General features: G+C 34.3%; 3 protein-coding genes across 3 annotated transcripts; 1 reads left to right on the plus strand and 2 right to left on the minus strand.

Annotated features, from left to right (window-relative positions):
• Window positions 1–5,447: 5,447 nt before the first annotated feature.
• LOC140855581 (probable glutathione S-transferase parA) lies at window positions 5,448–6,476 on the minus strand. Its single transcript, XM_073251610.1, has 2 exons — window positions 6,076–6,476; window positions 5,448–5,965 (listed from the first exon to the last, which is right to left on the minus strand). The coding sequence occupies exons 1-2, from the start codon at window positions 6,400–6,402 to the stop codon at window positions 5,621–5,623; spliced, it is 672 nt and encodes a 223-aa protein (XP_073107711.1). The 5' UTR covers window positions 6,403–6,476; the 3' UTR covers window positions 5,448–5,620.
• Window positions 6,477–10,203: 3,727 nt separating this feature from the next.
• On the plus strand, window positions 10,204–11,002 carry LOC140855583 (probable glutathione S-transferase parA). Its single transcript, XM_073251613.1, has 2 exons — window positions 10,204–10,527; window positions 10,658–11,002. The coding sequence occupies exons 1-2, from the start codon at window positions 10,204–10,206 to the stop codon at window positions 11,000–11,002; spliced, it is 669 nt and encodes a 222-aa protein (XP_073107714.1).
• Window positions 11,003–17,945: 6,943 nt separating this feature from the next.
• On the minus strand, window positions 17,946–18,982 carry LOC140855582 (probable glutathione S-transferase parA). The gene is made up of 2 exons (XM_073251611.1): window positions 18,574–18,982; window positions 17,946–18,463 (listed from the first exon to the last, which is right to left on the minus strand). Exons 1-2 carry the CDS (start codon window positions 18,898–18,900, stop codon window positions 18,119–18,121), a joined length of 672 nt encoding a protein of 223 aa, XP_073107712.1. The 5' UTR covers window positions 18,901–18,982; the 3' UTR covers window positions 17,946–18,118.
• Between the last annotated feature and the right edge of the window lie 3,658 nt (window positions 18,983–22,640).

Here is a 22,640-nt window from a genome sequence, read left to right on the forward strand (position 1 = left end):
AAAGCACTCATGCTCCTTCATTATTCATGGATGAATTACATATAACCATTTTCCTCTTTTCCTAAATCTTCTTTCACTTTAATTTGGTATCTATCAAGTATCAACCTTGAATTCTATCAATTCCTATAGATCTTTGCTATTTGCTCGCGAACTCACTCAATTCTCCTTTTTTCTTAGATTTCATTACCTACCATTCATCCCTTTTGGCTACCCTTATCATCTTTCGCTAAATCTCAATCCCCTTACCACCTACTGTGGCTCCTCGAAGTACTATAATCAGCTCATCATCATTATTTTTGATACAATCTAATATATATGATTAGATATATATTCTAATATGTACTCAAGATAGCAAAAATGAGACTAATAATATTCGCTAATAAAATCATATCATACAACTAGCATACCAGAATATTTTATTGAATGCCAGAGGATATAAGAAGGCTAATATTTAGAGTACGTTATATTAGCTGTATGGTTATAAAAATTCAATCTAATATTGGCCTTGGATGAAAGCTCCTTTTTCCTTTATCTGGATATAGGGATGGCATCAGGCCGCAAATCAATATCCAAAGCTATCTCAATTGGATATCGGGTAATTTAGATTTATCCAATCTAAATCTAAATACCCAATAAACTATCCAAATCCAAATCCAAATATCTAATAAACTATCCAAACTCAGCCCAAACACTATCAAGATTGTATTTTTTTTTGGCCAAACCCATCTCAATTGGGTATCGGATAATTCAGATTTATTCGGCCTGAGTTCAATTGAGTCATATTGAGCATTTTTTTTTCATTTCTGTCAACTCTAAAGCCATACTACCATTCCATAAATCATATATACCTTAAACAAATAAAATTCAACAACACTTAGTTCTATGTTCAATCAAAATAAAATTCAAACTGCCTTAAGCAAATAAAATTCAATAATGGTTAGTTCAACAACACTTAGTTCCAATACCTTTGAAGTAAATAAAAATACAAATATAATTTAAAAGCACATCTAAGTTTTAAGTTTTGAAAAACTTAAACAATAATTCTCGATCAATCCTTAGTTGTAACATCATTTTTCACCCAATCCACCTACAAACAATAAATATAATAATATATATATATCTTAAAATACTAAAATAGTTTGGGTCAGGTTCGGGTTAGGTATCGAGTTGGATGCATAGCTATCCAGTCCCAGCTCAAACCCAAAGTCAAGCATTCAAGTTTTATCCAAATCTGGCCCAAACCCAGTCATCGCATTGGCTATTCGACCCAATCAGGTCAGATTAGATCGGATACTCACGGGTTTGGATTTTGTTGCCATCCCTATCTAAATACCCCTTGTTTCTTAAGCTATCCTATTTTCACTTATCTAAAGACTTTGTTACTCTTTGCTTATATTACTCCGACAAGCAAATTCACTTGCTATTAAAATCCATTGGCTTTTTTGGGTGCTACTTTGGTTGTCAGAATTCCACTGCTCATTATGTTGGGAGCAATGATTATTTTCATTTATGTTATTTTATAGTGAAGCTTTAGTCATTTTTGGCCTATCATATATTTTGAATTATGTTATTTTATACAATAAACTATCATATTGGTGGGCTACTTGTTCACTTATCATATGATATAAGGTGGGTGGAAAGATACATATAGGGCTAAATCGGATATGGATTGGATTCTAGTATATCCATATGCACATTTATTTTGTTTGACAAATACAAATATGGATATAGATCTTAGTCGAATGCAAAATTTCATATCCATATTTATTTAAATAAAATAAATATAAATTAGTTACTAAAAGTATGGATATAAATATGTATATAAATCAAATAATTAAACTTTATGACTACAGAATCAAAGATATCCATATTTATTTAAACAAAAATGGATATAAATTAGGTACTAAAATTATGGATATTAATATGTATATAAATCAAATAATTAAACTTTATAACTACAGAATCAAAGATATTATTATTATATGAATGATAAATCAAATTAATAATATATTCATATGATTATATATATATTTTAAAAATTAATAAGTGCTGTAAAAAATAAATAGGATTATAAAATAATCAGATATTTAGATATGAATCGGATAATTATCTATCTATATCCATATCCATATCTTTTTTTTTAATAGATATGGATATGGATATGTATATTAGTTAGCTACTCCAATTTCTATTCATATCTAGATGAATTCGGGTATGAAAATAGATTCAGATAGATATTATCTGATCTACTGTCACCCCTAGTTACATATATACCTCAAATTTATTGCTGGATTGCATATAAAAAAGAGGACTCTATAAATGGAATAAAATATATATACATATATTAGTTTCTTATGACCAAGGTATTAAATCTCAAAAATATCCTAATCTCTCTAAATAATAGGACATCGATCTCATCCAATCCTAGCAATATTCTTGATTTAGCATCCTGATAAGTACCCATAATTGCTCTTTCCTTCTTCTTTTCTTTATTGCTTTCTTCATTTGTTTGTTTCTTTTTTTTTTTGTCTTTCTTTACTTTTTATATTCTTTAATTTCTTTCTTTCTTTCTTTTTTTCTTTCTTCCATACTTTCTTTTTTTTTAAAAAAAAAATTAATTTTCTTATTCTTTTTTTCTCTTTTTTCTTCTTTCCTTCTTTCCTTTTCTTCTCTTTTCCTTCCTTTCTATTTCTTTCTCTTTTTTCTTCTTTCCTCACTTTTTTTCTGCCCTACCTTCCTTTCTTTGCCTTTTCTCTTTCTTTCCTTAATTTCCTCATTCTTTTCTTGTACTCTTTTACCTTTGTTCTTTCCTTCTCTTCTTTCTTCCCTTCTACCATGAATATTTTTCCTTATTTTTCCTCGCCTCTTTCCTTCCTTTCTTATTTGTATAAAAAGTCTTAGTTCTCAACTCAAAAATGCATTTTGCTCCTTGCTCTTAACCAAACATAGGCTAAAATGAAATCCAACATGTAGAAATGCTAAGGATCATGACCTTTGATGAAGATGGTAGCTAAAAGATTAGCTCCACCTAAGGTCAGCCATATCAACCATGGATCCTATATTACCTTCCTATATTCAAAAGCAATACCACCATTCCTTCTCGGGGTAGAACCTAGAATGGTTATTGGTTATCAAGTAGGACTGAAATCAGATCGGATATAGATCGGATACTAGTATATTCATATCTATATTTATTTTATCTGATGAATATAGATAGTAGTCGAATTCAATAATTCATATCCATATTTATTTTAAATGGATATGGATATAAAATAGATATTGAAAATATAGATATAAATGCATATAAGTTGGATAATTAAACTTTATAACCAAAGAATCAAAAATATTACTAAGTAGATGATAAATCGACTTAACAATATGTTAGTATAGTTGTATAATTTTTTTAAAAGTTACTGAGTGCTATATAAAATTAAATAGGATTACAAGAAAAATCAGATAGTTATTTAACCATATCGATATCCATTTTTCTTTGATGGATATGAACATGGATATGGATATTAGTTGGATATTCTAAATTTTATTCATATTTGGATAGATTTGGATATGAAAATGGATCCGGACAGATATTATCCGATCCACTTTCACCCCCATTATCAAGGTACATTATAAACTTTTTATCTAATTAAATTTGAACACTTATGATAGTTTCCATGTATAGCAAAACTAAGATTAGAATCATATATAAGCAATTAAATGACCACCATCTACAATATAGTATAATTAGTATATTTTCTCTTTGACATATTTTTATTGTCATTGGACAAGGGACATTTTCTCATAAAATCCAAATTTTTGTTCAATTTTGGAGTTTTGAGTAGGATTGATTTTTAGTAAAATCTGTATAATTAATTCTTATTAGACAAAAAAAAAGTCTTTAGATATTTTCTAGCTACTATGGCTAATTAAACTAAAATTAGCTTAAGCGACATTTGCATATTTAATATAAAATTAAATTGAGATATCATGACTATCTTCTTTATATACAGAATTATAAACAATATTGGATCATATCATACATCAATCTTAGAGAAAGAAAAAACTACGCAAATATCACTGTTTGGATAGAATGACCAAGTAAATGGAGTATTTTTTTCATAAGGAAAATTGGAACATTTTGGACACCGAAAAACAATCACACCTAAGAGTGAGGTTGGGTGTCAACCTATATGATTGTCATTGCAGACGGTATCCAATATTGGATTGGAGTTGAACTTGACAATTACACCTGATCCAAATGGGTCCCTACCCGATCCGACTCGACCCTAATGGGTCGGATTGGTCAATATGTTGATCGAATTTTGATCTGATCTGATCGAATCTAATAAATTTATATCTTAGGTTGGATCAAGTTTGGGTTGTGGCCTCCCCGATCCACTATCCGATCCGAATCCGATCTGATTTTATGTATATATATTGTTCAAATGTGGACTGGTTCTATAAAATATGGGCCTTATATCCTTTAAACTTGGTTAAAGCCTCAAGAGTTAAAAAGTGGTAGTGGGCTATTATTCAATGCTTTTATTTTCATGTAGAAAATCTTATTTAGGTGGGGTGGGTATCTGATCAAATAATTGATATCCAATCGGATAGGATACGGATAAAGAAAGTGTTGACTCGTTGGATCATAGGTCGGGTTCGGATCCAAATGCTGGGATATTGGGTTGGATTCGGATCGACCCAAACCCATACCCGACCCGACCTAATGCCAAACCTAATTGGAGTGGCTAGTTAATTTCTCATAGCCATTAGAGTATTTGACTCTACATTGGCATAGGAGGTATGTTTCATATCGAACAATCAACTCCATGGGACCATCTCTTAGAAAAATTACTATCATAGTTGGAGATATTCTTTTATGTATAGCGTATAAGTGGTCTCCTGATATATTAAAAATTCCAGATTAGTTATTTAATGGAGCTAGGATTAGATGTGAGTGATGGAGCATGTAAGAAGTTTGTAAGGGCAAATATACGGTAGGAGAAAAGTACAATTAATGGAGGAATCAAGTTTTCATCAAAAGAAAAAGGGAGGAATCAAGTTAATTAAAGGAAATAATGAGGCCAAGGCATCTGGAGATGCCGCTTAGCAAGTAGTTCAACAGATCAGAGAGGTAGATGATGGTTTAATATTGTTGTTATTTTATCATTATGCAACACTATAAATCTAACGCCTAGAATTTGAAAGCGATTGTCAATTTAAAAACTAAAGACCTCACATTTAGGTGCAAACTAAGAATAAAGAATTAAAAAGAGATAACTAGCTTCTTCTTTGCTTTGCTATAAAGAAGGCAATTTCATTATGGCAATTAATTAGCGCCTTCAAGATGCTCCATGACATGGGATACTCCACCAACTAGTCATGTTGTAGTTCATAATTTGATATCCTTCTAATGATGTTAACAACCATTTCATGTTGCGTGGATTAGATTGAAAAAAAAGATACTCAAAGATTCTTTTATTCATAAGTAAAGGATTTCATGCCCTTCTTACACAAAGCAAACACGATGAAGTTTCCTTCTAACGCAAAGGAAATACGATAAACTTTTCGTACATATCCCTACTTAAACCGTGCATGTAGCCATACACCACGTTTCTTCCCTCTACTCCAATCCAAACTTCTTCTTAAGTTTGCCGACGAACTCATAGACCTTGTGGGGATCATGAACGGACTTGGAGACGCTCTCCCTTCCCTTGCACCTCTTGGCCCACGCCGCCAGCTTCAGGCATTCCTCGTCGACGCTGAATTTGCCACAGGTCTCGTAGGTGTAGAACCAGGCTGTGAAGGGCGCCACCGCAACATCCACAAAGCCGAAGGTCTCTCCCCCGAAGTACTTCTTGTCTCCGAGCTCACCCTCCAAAAGCTTCAAGATCTCGATCATGTCCTTCCTGGCCTCCTCGTGGGCCTCCCCCTTCAGCTTCCACAGCCTCGTCCCACATTCATAAACCTAATAACAGTAACAAACGCAATAACTTGGCAAGCTTTTACACAAAAAGAGATCGATACCTCTTTGTTTTACATGTATACTTTGTCTTGTTAGCATTGTTGTCTCCATACCTTCTTGTCGACGAAGTCCGCCCAGAAGCGTGCTTTGGCCCGCTCGTAGGGGTCGGAGGGGAGGAGGGGGTTGTTGGACCAGACCTCGTCAATGTATTGGACGATGATGAGGGATTCGCAGATAGGTTTGCCGTGGTGGATGAGCACGGGGATCTTCTTGTGGATCGGGTTCATCTTCAGCAGCAATGGGCTCTTGTCGATCAGATTCTCCTCCTTGTACTCGTACTCCACACCCTTCTCCGCCAACGCGATCCGGCACCGCTGCCCGAACGGACTCACCCAGAAGTCCAGCAGCACCACCCCCTCCTTCTCTGCCGCCGTCGCCATTGTTTCCGTCTCTATTTCTTTTCTCCTCTCTCTCTCTCTCTCTCTCTCTCTCTCCAGATTGAGTAACAAGCGATGAGAAGAAGCTCTACAACTCTTGGGGCCTATATATAGAGGATGGGATTGGGGGACGGTGAGGTAACCTCTTACGTTAGCTAAAAGTTTTTTGAAAACGGAATTGACGACTTTGAAGTACCGTAGCATTTGCCCACTTCGTTTCGTTCTTTTCTTATTTCTATCTTGGGAGGTGAGGGGTATGGATGATGTTTTTTTTTTTACCAAACAAAAGAAAAAGAGAAAGATGGTCTCGCTGTCTAGAGAGTTCCGAAGGGAAACGTCATGGCTTGCGTCACCGTCACCGTCGGTTGGATGATGAAGGGTGGGGATTTGAGGATGCAACTTGCCGTGGGAGAGTTGACCATGGTAAGCCATATTTGAAACATATATTTATATTTTGTTATGATCAAAAAAATCTCTAAATTTAAAACTTGGTCTTCAAATCTCTAATTGATATCAAGAAAAAGATTCAAGAAATTTACTATTTGAACTGATTTTCAAAATAATTGGTACCAAAAATTGATATAAAATAAATTATTTTTATAATTGGTATCAAACAACCTATCTCTTAGAAAAAGGAAAGATTATTTTATCTTAAGCGTATTTTGCTCTGACACCACATTTTGCTCTATTACTTTCAAAAAAATTAATTGATAAATAATTATTAAGAAAAGAAAGAGATGAGTTTCCAAATATATCTAATGCTTAGCTTTGATATTCTAAATTTTTTATTCTGAAATGCTTTATCCTTTTTGAATTTTTGAAGCTTAAAGCAATCTTATAATTGAATTTGAGAATCTATTTAATGCATCTACTTTATTCAAAAAGGAAGAGATGTGCCTTTTAAATCTATATTGATTAAAAAAAGAAAGAAATTCAATCTACTGTAAATTTTTAAAAAGATAAAAGTTTTAAAATGGGGGAGAAATTTTAAAATCTGAATTTGAAAGTTTAATCTAAGATTTGAAAAAGAACTTGAATCAAATTTTGAATAGTGAAGTATGTTTATCTGAGTTTTAACTTGATTTTGATGATTTATTTTAAAATTCTTTCCTTAAGCTTTTTGATACTATCAAAAAGAGAAGGAGTTATATGGAGTATATGCTTGAAATACTTAAAATGCTTGAGTTATTTCATCATGCATCAAATGCTCATTTATTTGAATTGAGACAGTCATTTGAAATGAGTATATGTTGAAATGTGGATTGATTCTTGAAACTGAACTTAAGATAAATTGAAGAAAAATTGAAGCATTCATGAAATATATGCCTACAAATACTTAATTATTTACTTCATGATTCATATTGATAAATTAATTGAAACATATTATATTTATTATTTGTGTATATACTCAAAATTTTATCATCATCAGAAAGAAAGAGATTGTTCACCCCATAAATGATTTTGATGATTATCAAACTTTGAGTAATTATGAGTTTAATCATGTGTTTCAAGGATGAATATAGAATTTTTCAGATGTTTAAATTAAAAAATTTATCCATGAAAAGATTTTCTCAAAAAAAATAATAAAAAATAATAATAAGTATTAAAAATAATAAAAAATTAAATAATTTAATTATTTAATTAAAAAATAATTTTTTTATATAATAATATTTATCATTAAAAAATTAAATAAATATTTTAAAATATTAAACTAATAATAAGGTTATTTTAAAAATTTGATATTATATTACTAGTAATCTGATTGTCATACCAACATATCAATTAAGATTCTCAATAATTTTACTACAATATTATCTGTATGTATCAAACATAGTAATCAACATTACTGGCAATCTATCTAGATTGTAGGTAATCCAGATTACCTGATAACCTAGATTATTATTGCCTGACAATGCACTAAATACAACCTAAGATTGTATTTGATAGTTGGCAATCTATCCAGATTGTTAGCAATTTAATATGATAATATGGATTACTGTATTTGGTATGCTCTTTGGATGGTAATCCAGATAATCTTGGCAATGCAGATTGCCTCTTGAGAGGCAATCTGAATTATCTTGTGGAGGGGTGGCTATTTAGATTATCACTTTTTTAGTAATATTATAATAAAAATTTTGGATAAAATTATCTTTTAAAAAAAATCACACAAAGCCCATTACCCAACCTACTCTACATGCAACCCCAGCCTGCGACTCCTCCATCTTCCTTTGTTTGCCCATGGATTCTTCACCCTTGTCCCCCACCACCCTCGTGTGGCTCCTCTATGCCCATCCCCACACCCCCATGGCTCCACACGTGCTCGCCTACTTCCCACCCCCTAGTGTTCGTAGTTCTCTACACCCTCCGATTTGCTACTTCTCCATGCTATCACCATACCAATACCACTCCTACCACTTCTCATCAAAGAAAAAGAAGAGCATTCGGATAAAATTATTAGGGATATTTTGAGAATTTGATTTTACATTATCGATAATCTGATTGTTATACTTAATATGTCAATCAAGATTTTCAATAATTTTACTGCAACATTAATTGTGTATACCAAATATAGTAATCAATATTACTGACAATTTAATGATAGTAATTTATCCTGAAGGCAATCCATATTACTTTTCAAGATTGCCTGGAGATACACCAAATGCAACCTAAGGATAATTAAGGGATATCTTATACATACATATATATCTTATACTAACCCCTCTACATGGTTCCTTATATGCCATTATAGGCATATCTACTCTTATATGTGTCTACACTAATAAACATCTAGCTTAGGTCTATCTTCTTCTCAATGAGGCCATCACTTGCAATGTAATGCATGATGAAGTGGGGGATTTGCTAGCCTCTATATCTCATCCTTGGTATGTTTCTTCATGAGAGCCAACACCTATATATGGTTATATATGAACTTAGTTTGACACTCTTTAATATCAAGGAATATAAGTGAAATTAAGTTAAGATTGAGGATATTTTTATAATTTATCTTAAATTTTTTAATAATTATTTTAAATTTTAGCACATAATTTTCATAATTAAAAGTAAATAATTAGAATTATATTCTATTTTTTATTTATGTTCATTAATTTTTAGTCAACTATTTGTATTGAAATTAATTTCAATATTATCAATTTAGAAATTATAAATTAATTAGTTATTTATATAATAATATATAGACAAATTTATTTACATATAATTAATTTATAAAATTATTTATAAATTAAAATTAAATTAAAATTATATATTTATATAATTTTTACATTACTATAAATTATAAAGATTATAATTTATATATTGCTCTATTTGTTTAGGATAAATAAGCATTATAAATTAATAATAATAATACTTTTTTATTTAAAATAGTTTAATAAACATACCATAAAAATATCATCCATTATTTCTTTTATTCTTCCTATATCATTTAAAGAAGGAAATTATTCTCATTCATGCTTCCATATTTTATCAAATATATGGGAGGATGAATGGAAGACCTATTCATCCTTTCTCTTATCTATCTTTTTCTTTTTATCCATCCTTAATCCCATCCATCTTCCATACTAAATAGACGATTAGTAATAGATTTTGTTCGTTTGGGCTGGTATAAGAATTATTGACCTGATGTTGGGGACCAAATTCAAGAGGGCAATGTGTGTGACGAAAAGTAAACAGTGTCAATAGGAATCAAAACTGCGATAGCTAAGCTAAGAGGTTACCTTACTTGAGGTGATTTGATCCCACCCTTCTATATAAAAGAGAGAGAGGAGAAAAGAAATGGAGAAGGAATCAATGGCGACGGCAGCGGAGGACGGAATGGTGCTGCTGGACTTTTGGGTAAGCCCATTCGGACAGCGGTGCCGGATCGCATTGGCAGAGAAGGGGGTGGATTACGAGTACAAGGAGGAGAATCTGAGCGACAAGAGCCCACTGCTGCTGAAGATGAACCCGATCCACAAGAAGATCCCCGTGCTCATCCACCACGGCAAACCTATCTGTGAATCCCTCATCATCGTCCAATACATCGATGAGATTTGGTCCAACAACCCCCTCCTTCCCTCCGACCCCTATGAGCGAGCCAAAGCACGCTTCTGGGCTGACTTTGTCGACAAGAAGGTATGGTGAGAACAATGCTAACAAGACAAAGTATATATATATACAAAACTTGCATGTCCTCCTTAGAGATAAATCAATCTTATTTTGTATAAAAGCTTGTCATGATTTTTGGGATTGTTACCATTACTAGGTCTATGAATGTGGGACAAGGCTATGGAAGCTGAAGGGGGAGGCCCGTGAGGAAGACAGGAAGGACATGATCAAGATCTTAAAGCTTTTGGAGGGTGAGCTTGGAGACAAGAAGTACTCTGGAGGAGAGACCTTCGGCTTTGTGGATGTTGCATTGGTGCCCTTCACGACCTGGTTCCACACCTATGAGATTTGTGGCAACTTTAGCATCGAGAAGGAATGCCCGAAGCTGGTGGCATGGGCCAAGAGGTGCATGGAGAGGGAGAGTGTTTCCAAGTCCCTTCATGATTCCCACAAGGTCCATGAGTTCGTCGGCTACCTCAAGAGGTTGTTTGGACTGGAGTAGAGGAAAGAAACATAATATATATGGATCCATGGTTTGAGTCGGGATGTATTGAAAGTTTATTGCATTTGCTTTGTATTGGAGAATGGCGTGAAATAGTTTTAGCGTGCTCCTTTGCTTCCGAATAAAATAAACTTTAAGTGTCTTATTGTCCATCTAATCCATGAAACATCAAATGGTTGTTAACATCATCATTAGAACGGTGTCAAATCATGAGCTTTTTAATAGTCCTGGTCAAGTGTACTATGCTTATTTTTCTTTGAAGAGATTATCTCAAGGAGAAATTCTTTGTACACCGCCTGCAGCATAGAAAATCTGACGTGGAGCACACCGTTTCGTCCTATTGGATCACGTAACCATCATTTTCTAATGTATATTTAATATCCATAGTTTTACTTTTTTGTTTCAAATTTTGAATGATGAAAATGCTTCTTCCTTTTCAAAAAAATTATGGCATCCTGTGTCGATATTATGGCATCCTGCACTGAAATTATGACTTTCTGCATGGGATGTCATAATTTTTTCATAGGATGTCATAAAGAGGGAAGGATATTTTCGTTACTGAAATTTTTTCATAATTTTTTTAATAATGAAAATATCCTTCCCTTTTTATGATATTCTGTGAAAAAATTATGATATTCTGGGCAGAAAGTCATAATTTCAATGCAGGGTGCCATAATATCGATATAGGATGTCATAATTTTTTGAAAAAAAAAGAATATTTTCATCATTCAAAATTTTAAACGAAAAAGTAGAATTGCAGATATTAAATACATGTTGGAAAATGAGAGCTTCGTGGTCCAATCGGATGAGACAGTACACTCTATATCGAATTTTCTACACCGCAAGCGGTGTACAAAGTATTTCCCTTAAGTGAGGAGATTAGATAAGCCAAGACTGTGGATGCATATGTTCTTGGCCCAAGAACATTCAAAATTTTCACAATCCTTGCTTGCTTGATGCGGGGGGGGGGGGGTTAGAGAGAAAGGAGACGAGCCACAACCCATGATTGTTCTTAAACAAATAGGAGAGAGAAAATCTAAACTCAATTTTTAGAAAATGAAATTAAAAAGATAAGAAATTGGAGAATCTTAAAAGAAGAGTTCTATTCTATATCAAATCCAGCTTCATTCTCAAAACCCATGTCGAAGTAAATGATCACGCTTTCACTCTATTCCTCTCTTTTGTTAGTTTGTTTTGTTCTATTTCTTTTAATGTCTATCTTACATACATTTTGCTTACATCTTATTAATATGACGTGGAAGTAGGGTTTGTAAAGGCCGAGATTTTGGCTATCTTTGAAAGTGCCAATGACCATGATGAGCTAAAATTAATCTTGGTTTACTTTGGTCATGATAAGAGTTTGAGAAAAATGCCAACATAAATGAGACATTTTAGGATCATGATGGTTATATGATGACTAAGATCTCAATTTATCCCCTCATATAATGGATTGATTTTAAATTAATTTAGTTAGATACTAAGAGATTAATTGATTTGAAATCAATACTTACCTAATACTGAAAAGCACTCATGCTCCTTCATTATTCATGGATGAATTACATATAACCATTTTCCTCTTTTCCTAAATCTTCTTTCACTTTAATTTGGTATCTATCAAGTATCAACCTTGAATTCTATCAATTCCTATAGATCTTTGCTATTTGCTCGCGAACTCACTCAATTCTCCTTTTGTCTTAGATTTCATTACCTACCATTCATCCCTTTTTGGCTACCCTTATCATCTTTCGCTAAATCTCAATCCCCTTACCACCTACTGTGGCTCCTCGAAGTACTATAATGAGCTCATCATCATTATTTTTGATACAATCTAATATATATGATTAGACATATATTCTAATATGTACTCAAGATAGCAAAAATGAGACTAATAATATTCGCTAATAAAATCATATCATACAACTAGCATACCAGAATATTTTATTGAATGCCAGAGGATATAAAGAAGGTTATAAAAATTCAATCTAATATTGGCCTTGGATGAAAGCTCTTTTTTCCTTCATCTGGATATAGGGATGGTATCAGGCCGCAAATCAATATCCAAAGCTATCTCAATCGGATATCGGGTAATTTAGATTTATCCAATCTAAATCTAAATACCCAATAAACTATCCAAATCCAAATCCAAATATCTAATAAACTATCCAAACTCAGCCCAAACACTATCAAGATTGTTTTTTTTTTTTGGCCAAACCCATCTCAATTGGGTACGGATAATTCAAATTTATTCGGCCTGAGTTCAATTGAGTCATATTGAGCATTTTTTTTTCATTTCTGTCAACTCTAAAGCTATACTACCATTCCATAAATCATATATACCTTAAACAAATAAAATTCAACAACACTTAGTTTTATGTTCAATCAAAATAAAATTCAAACTACCTTAAGCAAATAAAATTCAATAATGGTTAGTTCAACAACACTTAGTTCCAATACCTTTGAAGTAAATAAAAATACAAATATAATTTAAAAGCACATCTAAGTTCTAAGTTTTGAAAAACTTAAATAATAATTCTCGATCAATCCTTAGTTGTAACATCATTTTTCACCCAATCCACCTACAAACAATTAATATAATAATAATATATATATATCTTAAAATACTAAAATAGTTTAGGTCAGGTTTGGGTTAGGTATCGAGTTGGATGCATAGCTATCCATTCCCAGCTCGAACCCAAAGTCAAGCATTCAAGTTTTATCCAAATCTGGCCCAAACCCAGTCATCGCATTGGCTATTCGACCCAATCAGGTCAGATCAGATCGGATACTCACGGGTTGGGATTTTGTTGCCATCCCTATCTAAATACCCCTTGTTCCTTAAGCTATCCTATTTTCACTTATCTAAAGACTTTGTTACTCTTTGCTTATATTACTCCAACAAGCAGATTCACTTGCTATTAAAATCCATTGGCTTTTTTGGGTGCTACTTTGGTTGTCAGAATTCCACTGCTAATTGTGTTGGGAGCAATGATTATTTTCATTTATGTTATTTTATAGTGAAGCTTTAGTCATTTTTGGCCTATCATATATTTTGAATTATGTTATTTTATACAATAAACTATCATATTGGTGGGCTACTTGTTCACTTATCATATGATATAAGGTGGGTGGAAAGTTACATATAGGGCTGAATCGGATATGGATTGGATTCTAGTATATCCATATGCACATTTATTTTGTTTGACAAATACAAATATGGATATAGATCTTAGTCGAATGCAAAATTTTATATCCATATTTATTTAAATAAAAATAAATATAAATTAGTTACTAAAAGTATGGATATAAATATGTATATAAATCAAATAATTAAACTTTATGACTACAGAATCAAAGATATCCATATTTATTTAAACAAAAATGGATATAAATCAGGTACTAAAATTATGGATATTAATATGTATATAAATCAAATAATTAAACTTTATAACTACAGAATCAAAGATATTATTATTATATGAATGATAAATCAAATTAATAATATATTCATATGATTATATATATATTTTAAAAATTAATAAGTGCTATAAAAAATTAAATAAGATTATAAAATAATCAGAATTTAGATATGAATCGGATAATTATCTATTTTTATCCATATCCATATCTTTTTTTTTAATAGATATGGATATGGATATGTATATTAGTTAGCTACTCCAATTTCTATTCATATCTAGATGAATTCAGGTATGAAAATAGATTCAGATAGATATTATCTGATCTACCATCACCCCTAGTTACATATATACCTCAAATTTATTGCTGGATTGCATATAAAAAAGGGGACTCTATAAATGAAATAAAATATATATACATATATTAGTTTCTTATGACCAAGGTATTAAATCTCAAAAATATCCAAATCTCTCTAAATAATAGGACATCGATCTCATCCAATCCTAGCAATATTCTTGATTTAGCATCCTGATAAGTACCCATAATTGCTCTTTCCTTCTTCTTTTCTTTATTGCTTTCTTCATTTGTTTGTTTCTTTTTTTTTTTGTCTTTCTTTACTTTTTGTATTCTTTAATTTCTTTCTTTCTTTCTTTTTTTCTTTCTTCCATACTTTCTTTTTTTTTTAAAAAAAGAAATAATTTTCTTATTCTTTTTTTCTCTTTTTTCTTCTTTCCTTCTTTCCTTTTTCTTCTCTTTTCCTTCCTTTCTATTTCTTTCTCTTTTTTCTTCTTTTTTCACTTTTTTTCTACCCTACCTTCCTTTCTTTGCCTTTTCTCTTTCTTTCCTTAATTTCCTCATTCTTTTCTTGTACTCTTTTACCTTTTGTTCTTTCCTTCTCTTCTTTCTTCCCTTCTACCATGAATATTTTTCCTTATTTTTCCTCACTTCTTTCCTTCCTTTCTTATTTGTATAAAAAGTCTTAGTTCTCAACTCAAAAATGCATTTTGCTCCTTGCTCTTAACCAAACATAGGCTAAAATGAAATCCAACATGTAGAAATGCTAAGGATCATGACCTTTGATGAAGATGGTAGCTAAAAGATTAGCTCCACCTAAGTTCAGCCATATCAACCATGGATCCTATATTACCTTCCTATATTCAAAAGCAATACCACCATTCCTTCTCGGGGTAGAACCTAGAATGGTTATTGGTTATCAAGTAGGACTGAAATCAGATCGGATATAGATCAGATACTAGTATATTCATATCTATATTTATTTTATCTGATGAATATAGATAGTAGTCGAATGCAATAATTCATATCCATATTTATTTTAAATGGATATGGATATAAAATAGATATTGAAAATATAGATATAAATGCATATAAGTTGGATAATTAAACTTTATAACCAAAGAATCAAAAATATTACTAAGTAGATGATAAATCGACTTAACAATATATTAGTATAGTTGTATAATTTTTTTAAAAGTTACTGAGTGCTATATAAAATTAAATAGGATTACAAGAAGAATCAGATAGTTATTTAACCATATCGATATCCATTTTTCTTCGATGGATATGAATATGGATATGGATATTAGTTGGATATTCTAAACTTTATCCATATTTGGATAGATTTGGATATGAAAATAGATCCAGATAGATATTATCCGATCCACTTTCACCCCCATTATCAAGGTACATTATAAACTTTTTATCTAATTAAATTTGAACACTTATGATAGTTTCCATGTATAGCAAAACTAAGATTAGAATCATATATCAGCAATTAAATGACCACCATCTACAATATAGTATAATTAGTATATTTTCTCTTTGACATATTTTTATTGTCATTGGACAAGGGACATTTTCTCATAAAATCCAAATTTTTGTTCAATTTTGGAGTTTTGAGTAGGATTGATTTTTAGTAAAATCTATATAATTAATTCTTATTAGACAAAAAAAAAGTCTTTAGATATTTTCTAGCTACTATGGCTAATTAAACTAAAATTAGCTTAAGCGACATTTGCATATTTAATATAAAATTAAATTGAGATATCATGACTATCTTCTTTATATACAGAATTATAAACAATATTGGATCATATCATACATCAATCTTAGAGAAAGAAAAAACTGTGCAAATATCACTGTTTGGATAGAATGACCAAGTAAATGGAGTATTTTTTTCATAAGGAAAATTGGAACATTTTGGACACCGAAAAACAATCACACCTAAGAGTGAGGTTGGGTGTCAACCTATATGATTGTCATTGCAGACGGTATCCAATATTGGATTGGAGTTGAACTTGGCAATTACACCTGATCCAAATGGGTCCCGACCCGACCCGACTCGACCCTAATGGGTCGGATTGGTCAATATGCTGATCGAATTTTGATCCGATCTGATCGAATCTAATAAATTTATATCTTAGGTTGGATCAAGTTTGGGTTGTGGCCTCCCCGATTTACTATCCGATCCGAATCTGATCTGATTTTATGTATATATATTGTTCAAATGTGGACTGGTTCTATAAAATATGGGCCTTATATCCTTTAAACTTGGTTAAAGCCTCAAGAGTTAAAAAGTGGTAGTGGGCTATTATTCAATGCTTTTATTTTCATGTAGAAAATCTTATTTAGGTGGAGTGGGTATCTGATCAGATAATTGATATCCAATCGGATAGGATGCGGATAAAGAAAGTGTTGACTCGTTGGATCATAGGTCGGGTTCGGATCCAAATGTTGGGATATTGGGTTGGATTCGGATCGACCCAAACCCATACCCGACCCGACCCAATGCCAAACCTAATTGGAGTGGCTAGTTAATTTCTCATAGCCATTAGAGTATTTGACTCTACATTGGCATAGGAGGTATGTTTCATATCGAACAATCAACTCCATGGGACCATCTCTTAGAAAAATTACTATCATAGTTGGAGATATTCTTTTATGTATAGCGTATAAGTGGTCTCCTGATATATTAAAAATTCCAGATTAGTTATTTAATGGAGCTAGGATTAGATGTGAGTGATGGAGCATGTAAGAAGTTTGTAAGGGCAAATATACGGTAGGAGAAAAGTACAATTAATGGAGGAATCAAGTTTTCATCAAAAGAAAAAGGGAGGAATCAAGTTAATTAAAGGAAATAATGAGGCCAAGGCATCTGGAGATGCCGCTTAGCAAGTAGTTCAACAGATCAGAGAGGTAGATGATGGTTTAATATTGTTGTTATTTTATCATTATGCAACACTATAAATCTAGCGCCTAGAATTTGAAAGCGATTGTCAATTTAAAAACTAAAGACCTCACATTTAGGTGCAAACTAAGAATAAAGAATTAAAAAGAGATAACTAGCTTCTTCTTTGCTTTGCTATAAAGAAGGCAATTTCATTATGGCAATTAATTAGCGCCTTCAAGATGCTCCATGACATGGGATACTCCACCAACTAGTCATGTTGTAGTTCATAATTTGATATCCTTCTAATGATGTTAACAACCATTTCATGTTGCGTGGATTAGATTGAAAAAAAAGATACTCAAAGATTCTTTTATTCATAAGTAAAGGATTTCATGCCCTTCCTACACAAAGTAAACACGATCAAGTTTCCTTCTAACACAAAGGAAATACGATAAACTTTTCGTACATATCCCTACTTAAACCGTGCATGTAGCCATACACCACGTTTCTTTCCTCTACTCCACTCCATACTTTTTCTTGAGTTTGCCGACGTACTCATAGACCTTGTGAGGATGATGAACGGACTTGGAGACGGTCTCCCTTTCCTTGCACCTCTTGGCCCACGCCGTCAGTTTCGGGCATTCCTTCTCGATGCTAAATTTGCCACAGGTCTCGTAGGTGTAGAACCAGGCGGTGAAGGGCGCCAGCGCTACATCCACAAAGCCGAAGATCTCTCCCCCAAAGTACTTCTTGTCTCCGAGCTCACCCTCCAAAAGCTTCAAGATCTCGATCATGTCCTTCCTGGCCTCCTCGTGGGCCTCCCCCTTCAGCTTCCACAGCCTCGTCCCACATTCAGAAACCTAATAACAGTAACTAACGCAATAACTTGGCCAGCTTTTACACAAAAAGAGATCGATACCTCTTTGTTTTACATGTATACTTTGTCTTGTTAGCATTGTTGTCTCCATACCTTCTTGTCGACGAAGTCGGCCCAGAAGCGTGCTTTGGCCCGCTCGTAGGGGTCGGAGGGGAGGAGGGGGTTGTTGGACCAGACCTCGTCAATGTATTGGACGATGACGAGGGATTCGCAGATAGGTTTGCCGTGGTGGATGAGCACGGGGATCTTCTTGTGGATCGGGTTCATCTTCAGCAGCAATGGGCTCTTGTCGCTCAGATTCTCCTCCTTGTACTCGTACTCCACACCCTTCTCCGCCAACGCGATCCGGCACCGCTGCCCGAACGGACTCACCCAGAAGTCCAGCAGCACCACCCCCTCCTTCTCTGCCGCCGTCGCCATTGTTTCCGTCTCTATTTCTTTTCTCCTCTCTCTCTCTCTCTCTCTCTTTCCAGATTGAGTAACAAGCGATGAGAAGAAGCTCTACAACTCTAGGGGCCTATATATAGAGGATGGGATTGGGGGACGGTGAGGTAACCTCTTACGTTAGCTGAAAGTTTTTTGAAAGCGGAAAAGACGATAATGACTTTGAAGCACCGTAGCATTTGCCCACTTCGTTTCGTTCTTTTCTTGTTTCTATCTTGGGAGGTGAGGGGTATGGATGATGTTTTTTTTTTACCAAACAAAAGAAAAAGAGAAAGATGGTCTCGCTGTCTAGAGAGTTCCGAAGGGAAACATGTCATGGCTTGCGTCACCATCACCGTCGGTTGGATGATGAAGGGTGGGGATTTGAGGATGCAACTTGCCGTGGGAGAGAGACCATGGTAAGGTGGTCTTGATGATCTACGACGACGGATGGAGTCTCAAATCGATGATTTGGTGGGCGAGTGGTTGGGCGGGCCCTACTGCCGAAGAATTTATGAAGGGCAAGTTTTACTTGTAATCCCCTTTGGACTAAAAGTTGATGAGTTTGGAAAGATGTTAATAGTTGTAGTTAACATGGTTAAGAATGAGATAATGATCGCATTGTATGCCTTTGTTCGGGTGGATCCATCATAGTGGATCAGAAGAACGCATGAAGTTAAATGAAGTCAAATGAAGGGCATGTGATGGTGGCTGATTGCACCCGCTGTATGTAGCTTTCGATTTAATACTACATCTCGAATGGATTTTTTTATTTTTATTTTTTGACCAAATTTTAACAATATGGCTTAGTAAACTGGAAATAATTGTTCGAAGAGCTTCGACTAAGAAAGAAGCTCTTTAAGCAGATGATTTACATTTTGATTTTTTTTTTTTTTTTGCTTCAATATATTTTGAATTGTACTTGAGTATAATGGGAATATTTAGATGGATAATTAACTAATGCTTGGCTGCCTATAGTAACCGGCAATGGAGATGCCATATAGAATCTATTTTTTATATGTATAGATGTCAAAGTGCTTCACCTTTTATTATCCAACTATATATATATATATATTAAAGCACTCCATCTTTGATTTTTCATTCATTTATATATATCTCAAAGCACTCAGTCCTTTGTCACCATCCATTTGCATAGATCTCAAAGCACTCTATTCTTTAGTATCTGTCTACCTATAGAGATCTCAAAGCCTTCTATCATTCATCATCTATGTGCAAAGATCTCAAAGCACTCTATTTTTTATCATTCATCTCCTTGCACAGATCTTTAAATACTCCATGTTTTGTCATCCTTTGCTTGCCTAGATCTCAAAGTGTTATATCTTTTATCATTCATCCGTTTGCACAAATATCAAAGCACTCTATCCCATGGCTCTCCTTTCCATTCCTTTCAATTTGTGCCTATTGATGCAATTTTCTGACTTGAGATCGGTGCAGCTGGAGTGGGCGGCGACAACAGGGTGACAGTCGCAAGACCTGCAAAAAAAGTTCCTGATCGAAGTTGACTCCGGTAGAGATCCTCCTACGCTCATGTTGAAATCTCAAAATAGATGGGAAGGAGTGTGTGAGAGAGAGAGAGATTGCATACCTAAGGGTCTCCTATTTGCCTCTATTTATAAATAAATGTGAGAGCTGTGAGAGAGGAGAGTTGGAGGCCATCCCTGTTGCTTCAAGCACGTCACCCTGAGCTAACCTGATCTCCTGTGCTTTGAAGGTTATCGTTGCCTTATCTGACTCATTGCCAGCTACTTCTAGCGGTCGTGTGATTTAAAAAAAAGATATGAGAGCTTCTAGTCAACCCTTCTAAATATGTCAATCAAGGCCAACTGATGCTCCCTGAGATCGATGGAAGCGGGGGTCGGCCGAAGCATGGGTTGATGGCTGATGTATGGGGTCAGTGGCCAACCCTAGATCAGCCATGATTGAGGTTTATTGGTATCTTCAACTCAGGCAGCAAAGATTTTCTACCTATAACATATGCCTCCTACTCCCAAGTTTGAGTCAAAACTGGATTGGCTGAAGGGAGTACATTAGATCAAATCCATCAAGGACACAAGTCAGATGCTTGATCCCTGAGTCAGTGTAACACGTTTGCATCACTTGGGCAAGATGAAACATCATGCACACCATTTTAGATGCGCTCATAAATGAGCTATCCAGGGGTCTATTAGGCCAATAAAGTCATGCCAGGTGGTGATCATCCAGCGCGCCTAATTGAACCGATGCTCAAATCACGCCATTTAAGGCATCTATAAGTAGAGATCTATCCCTTTTGTTTGTACCTTTTAGTTCTATCCTCTTCAAGCTTTGTGTTGGCGGTGGTTCTTGGACTTTCTTGGCAACTTTCGACCATTTTCTCTGACAGCCTCCATCACGTGCTCGCTCAATCACAGGTTGGTCTCCCAGCACATCCTTGGGTCCCTCCTTTCGATGCTTGCTTCTCCCATTTCATTTGTTGGTCTTGCTTCCGCCATCTTCCTTGCTCTTTTTTTTTTTTCATTTAGCTTCTAATCATAAGATGGGCAGATCAGGCAACATAGTAGGGGGCTGTTCTTCCAATCCTTCTTCCTTAGGGTATGACCCCAAGAAGCCGGATGCCATGCACAAGGTCGAAAAGTCTTACATGCCTGGATAGTATTGATCGGTACTAGCCCTCGATGACCTGAGTTTGATACAGGCTCAGTTTGAGATTCTTTTTAAATATGAGTTGGAACTTCTAAGATAGAGCGATCGGATTTGCGACCCTCCCCATCGTCAGCTTGCTCTATATGAGAAGGCCTTCCAGGCAGCACTTAGACTTTTCCTCCTTCTGTTCATTGTTCAGCTTTTCAATTTTTTTGGACATGTCGTTGAGTTCAATGGTTCGAACTCCTAGCACTTTATGTGTGGTTTCCTTGTCACTTATTTCTTGGCCAAGGTCTGTCCAACCATCCCCCTTTTTCAATCTTTCTTCATCCTTAAGAGGTATCCCTACACTAATAATTGGTGGTATGTCTCCTCTCAAAAGGGGGTTTTATCTTTAATCAAAGGTGCTCCTTCCTATGTTCATGGTTGGAAGGAGCATTTTCTTTTTATTTCTTCTTCTTCGATTAAGGATTGGGGATTTGCTCACTGGGGATGGCCAAGAGAGTCGGTCCTTCAAATTCCATTACTAGAGAAGAAAGATATTCAGCACTTTAAGATCTTGCATGAGTATAAGATTCCACCATTAAAGCAGCTGTTGTCAAAACAAATGCTCTTCAATGTTAGTCTTAGTCTAGCCAACCCCCGAGGTGAGCGTCGGTTTGATAGGTTGATCTTTCTTCTTTATTTTTTTTTTGGATTGATCTGCTTCTGCTTGATGTAGATATGAGGCCCGAGGAGCTCAAAATACTGAAGAAGAATATCATAAGAAAGAGGAAAGCTTTGGCCATTATTAAAGCCCAGAAGAAGCTAAGGCTGTCGAAGTTGGGCAGACAATAGGACCGACCTCCCTTGGATCTCATATGCCCTAGTCGATGTAGTGCTAGCTTCCCCAGCCCAAGCTCATGTTCCAAAGCCTAGGCCTTCGGCTCTTGTCCCTACCCCCTAAGTTGGGGACTCTTGTTAGTCATCCTCCTGAGTTGAACAAGTTAGCTTGGTTTCTACTACCACCCCAATTGACCAAGGATCAAGCACATCTTCGATTCCGCCATCCAATTCTATCCTAGAGAGGGTTGCTTGTGACTTGCTCCAGAGGA

This window comes from Elaeis guineensis, chromosome 2 (genome assembly GCF_000442705.2).
Source record: "Elaeis guineensis isolate ETL-2024a chromosome 2, EG11, whole genome shotgun sequence".
NCBI classification, from domain to species: Eukaryota; Viridiplantae; Streptophyta; class Magnoliopsida; order Arecales; family Arecaceae; genus Elaeis; species Elaeis guineensis.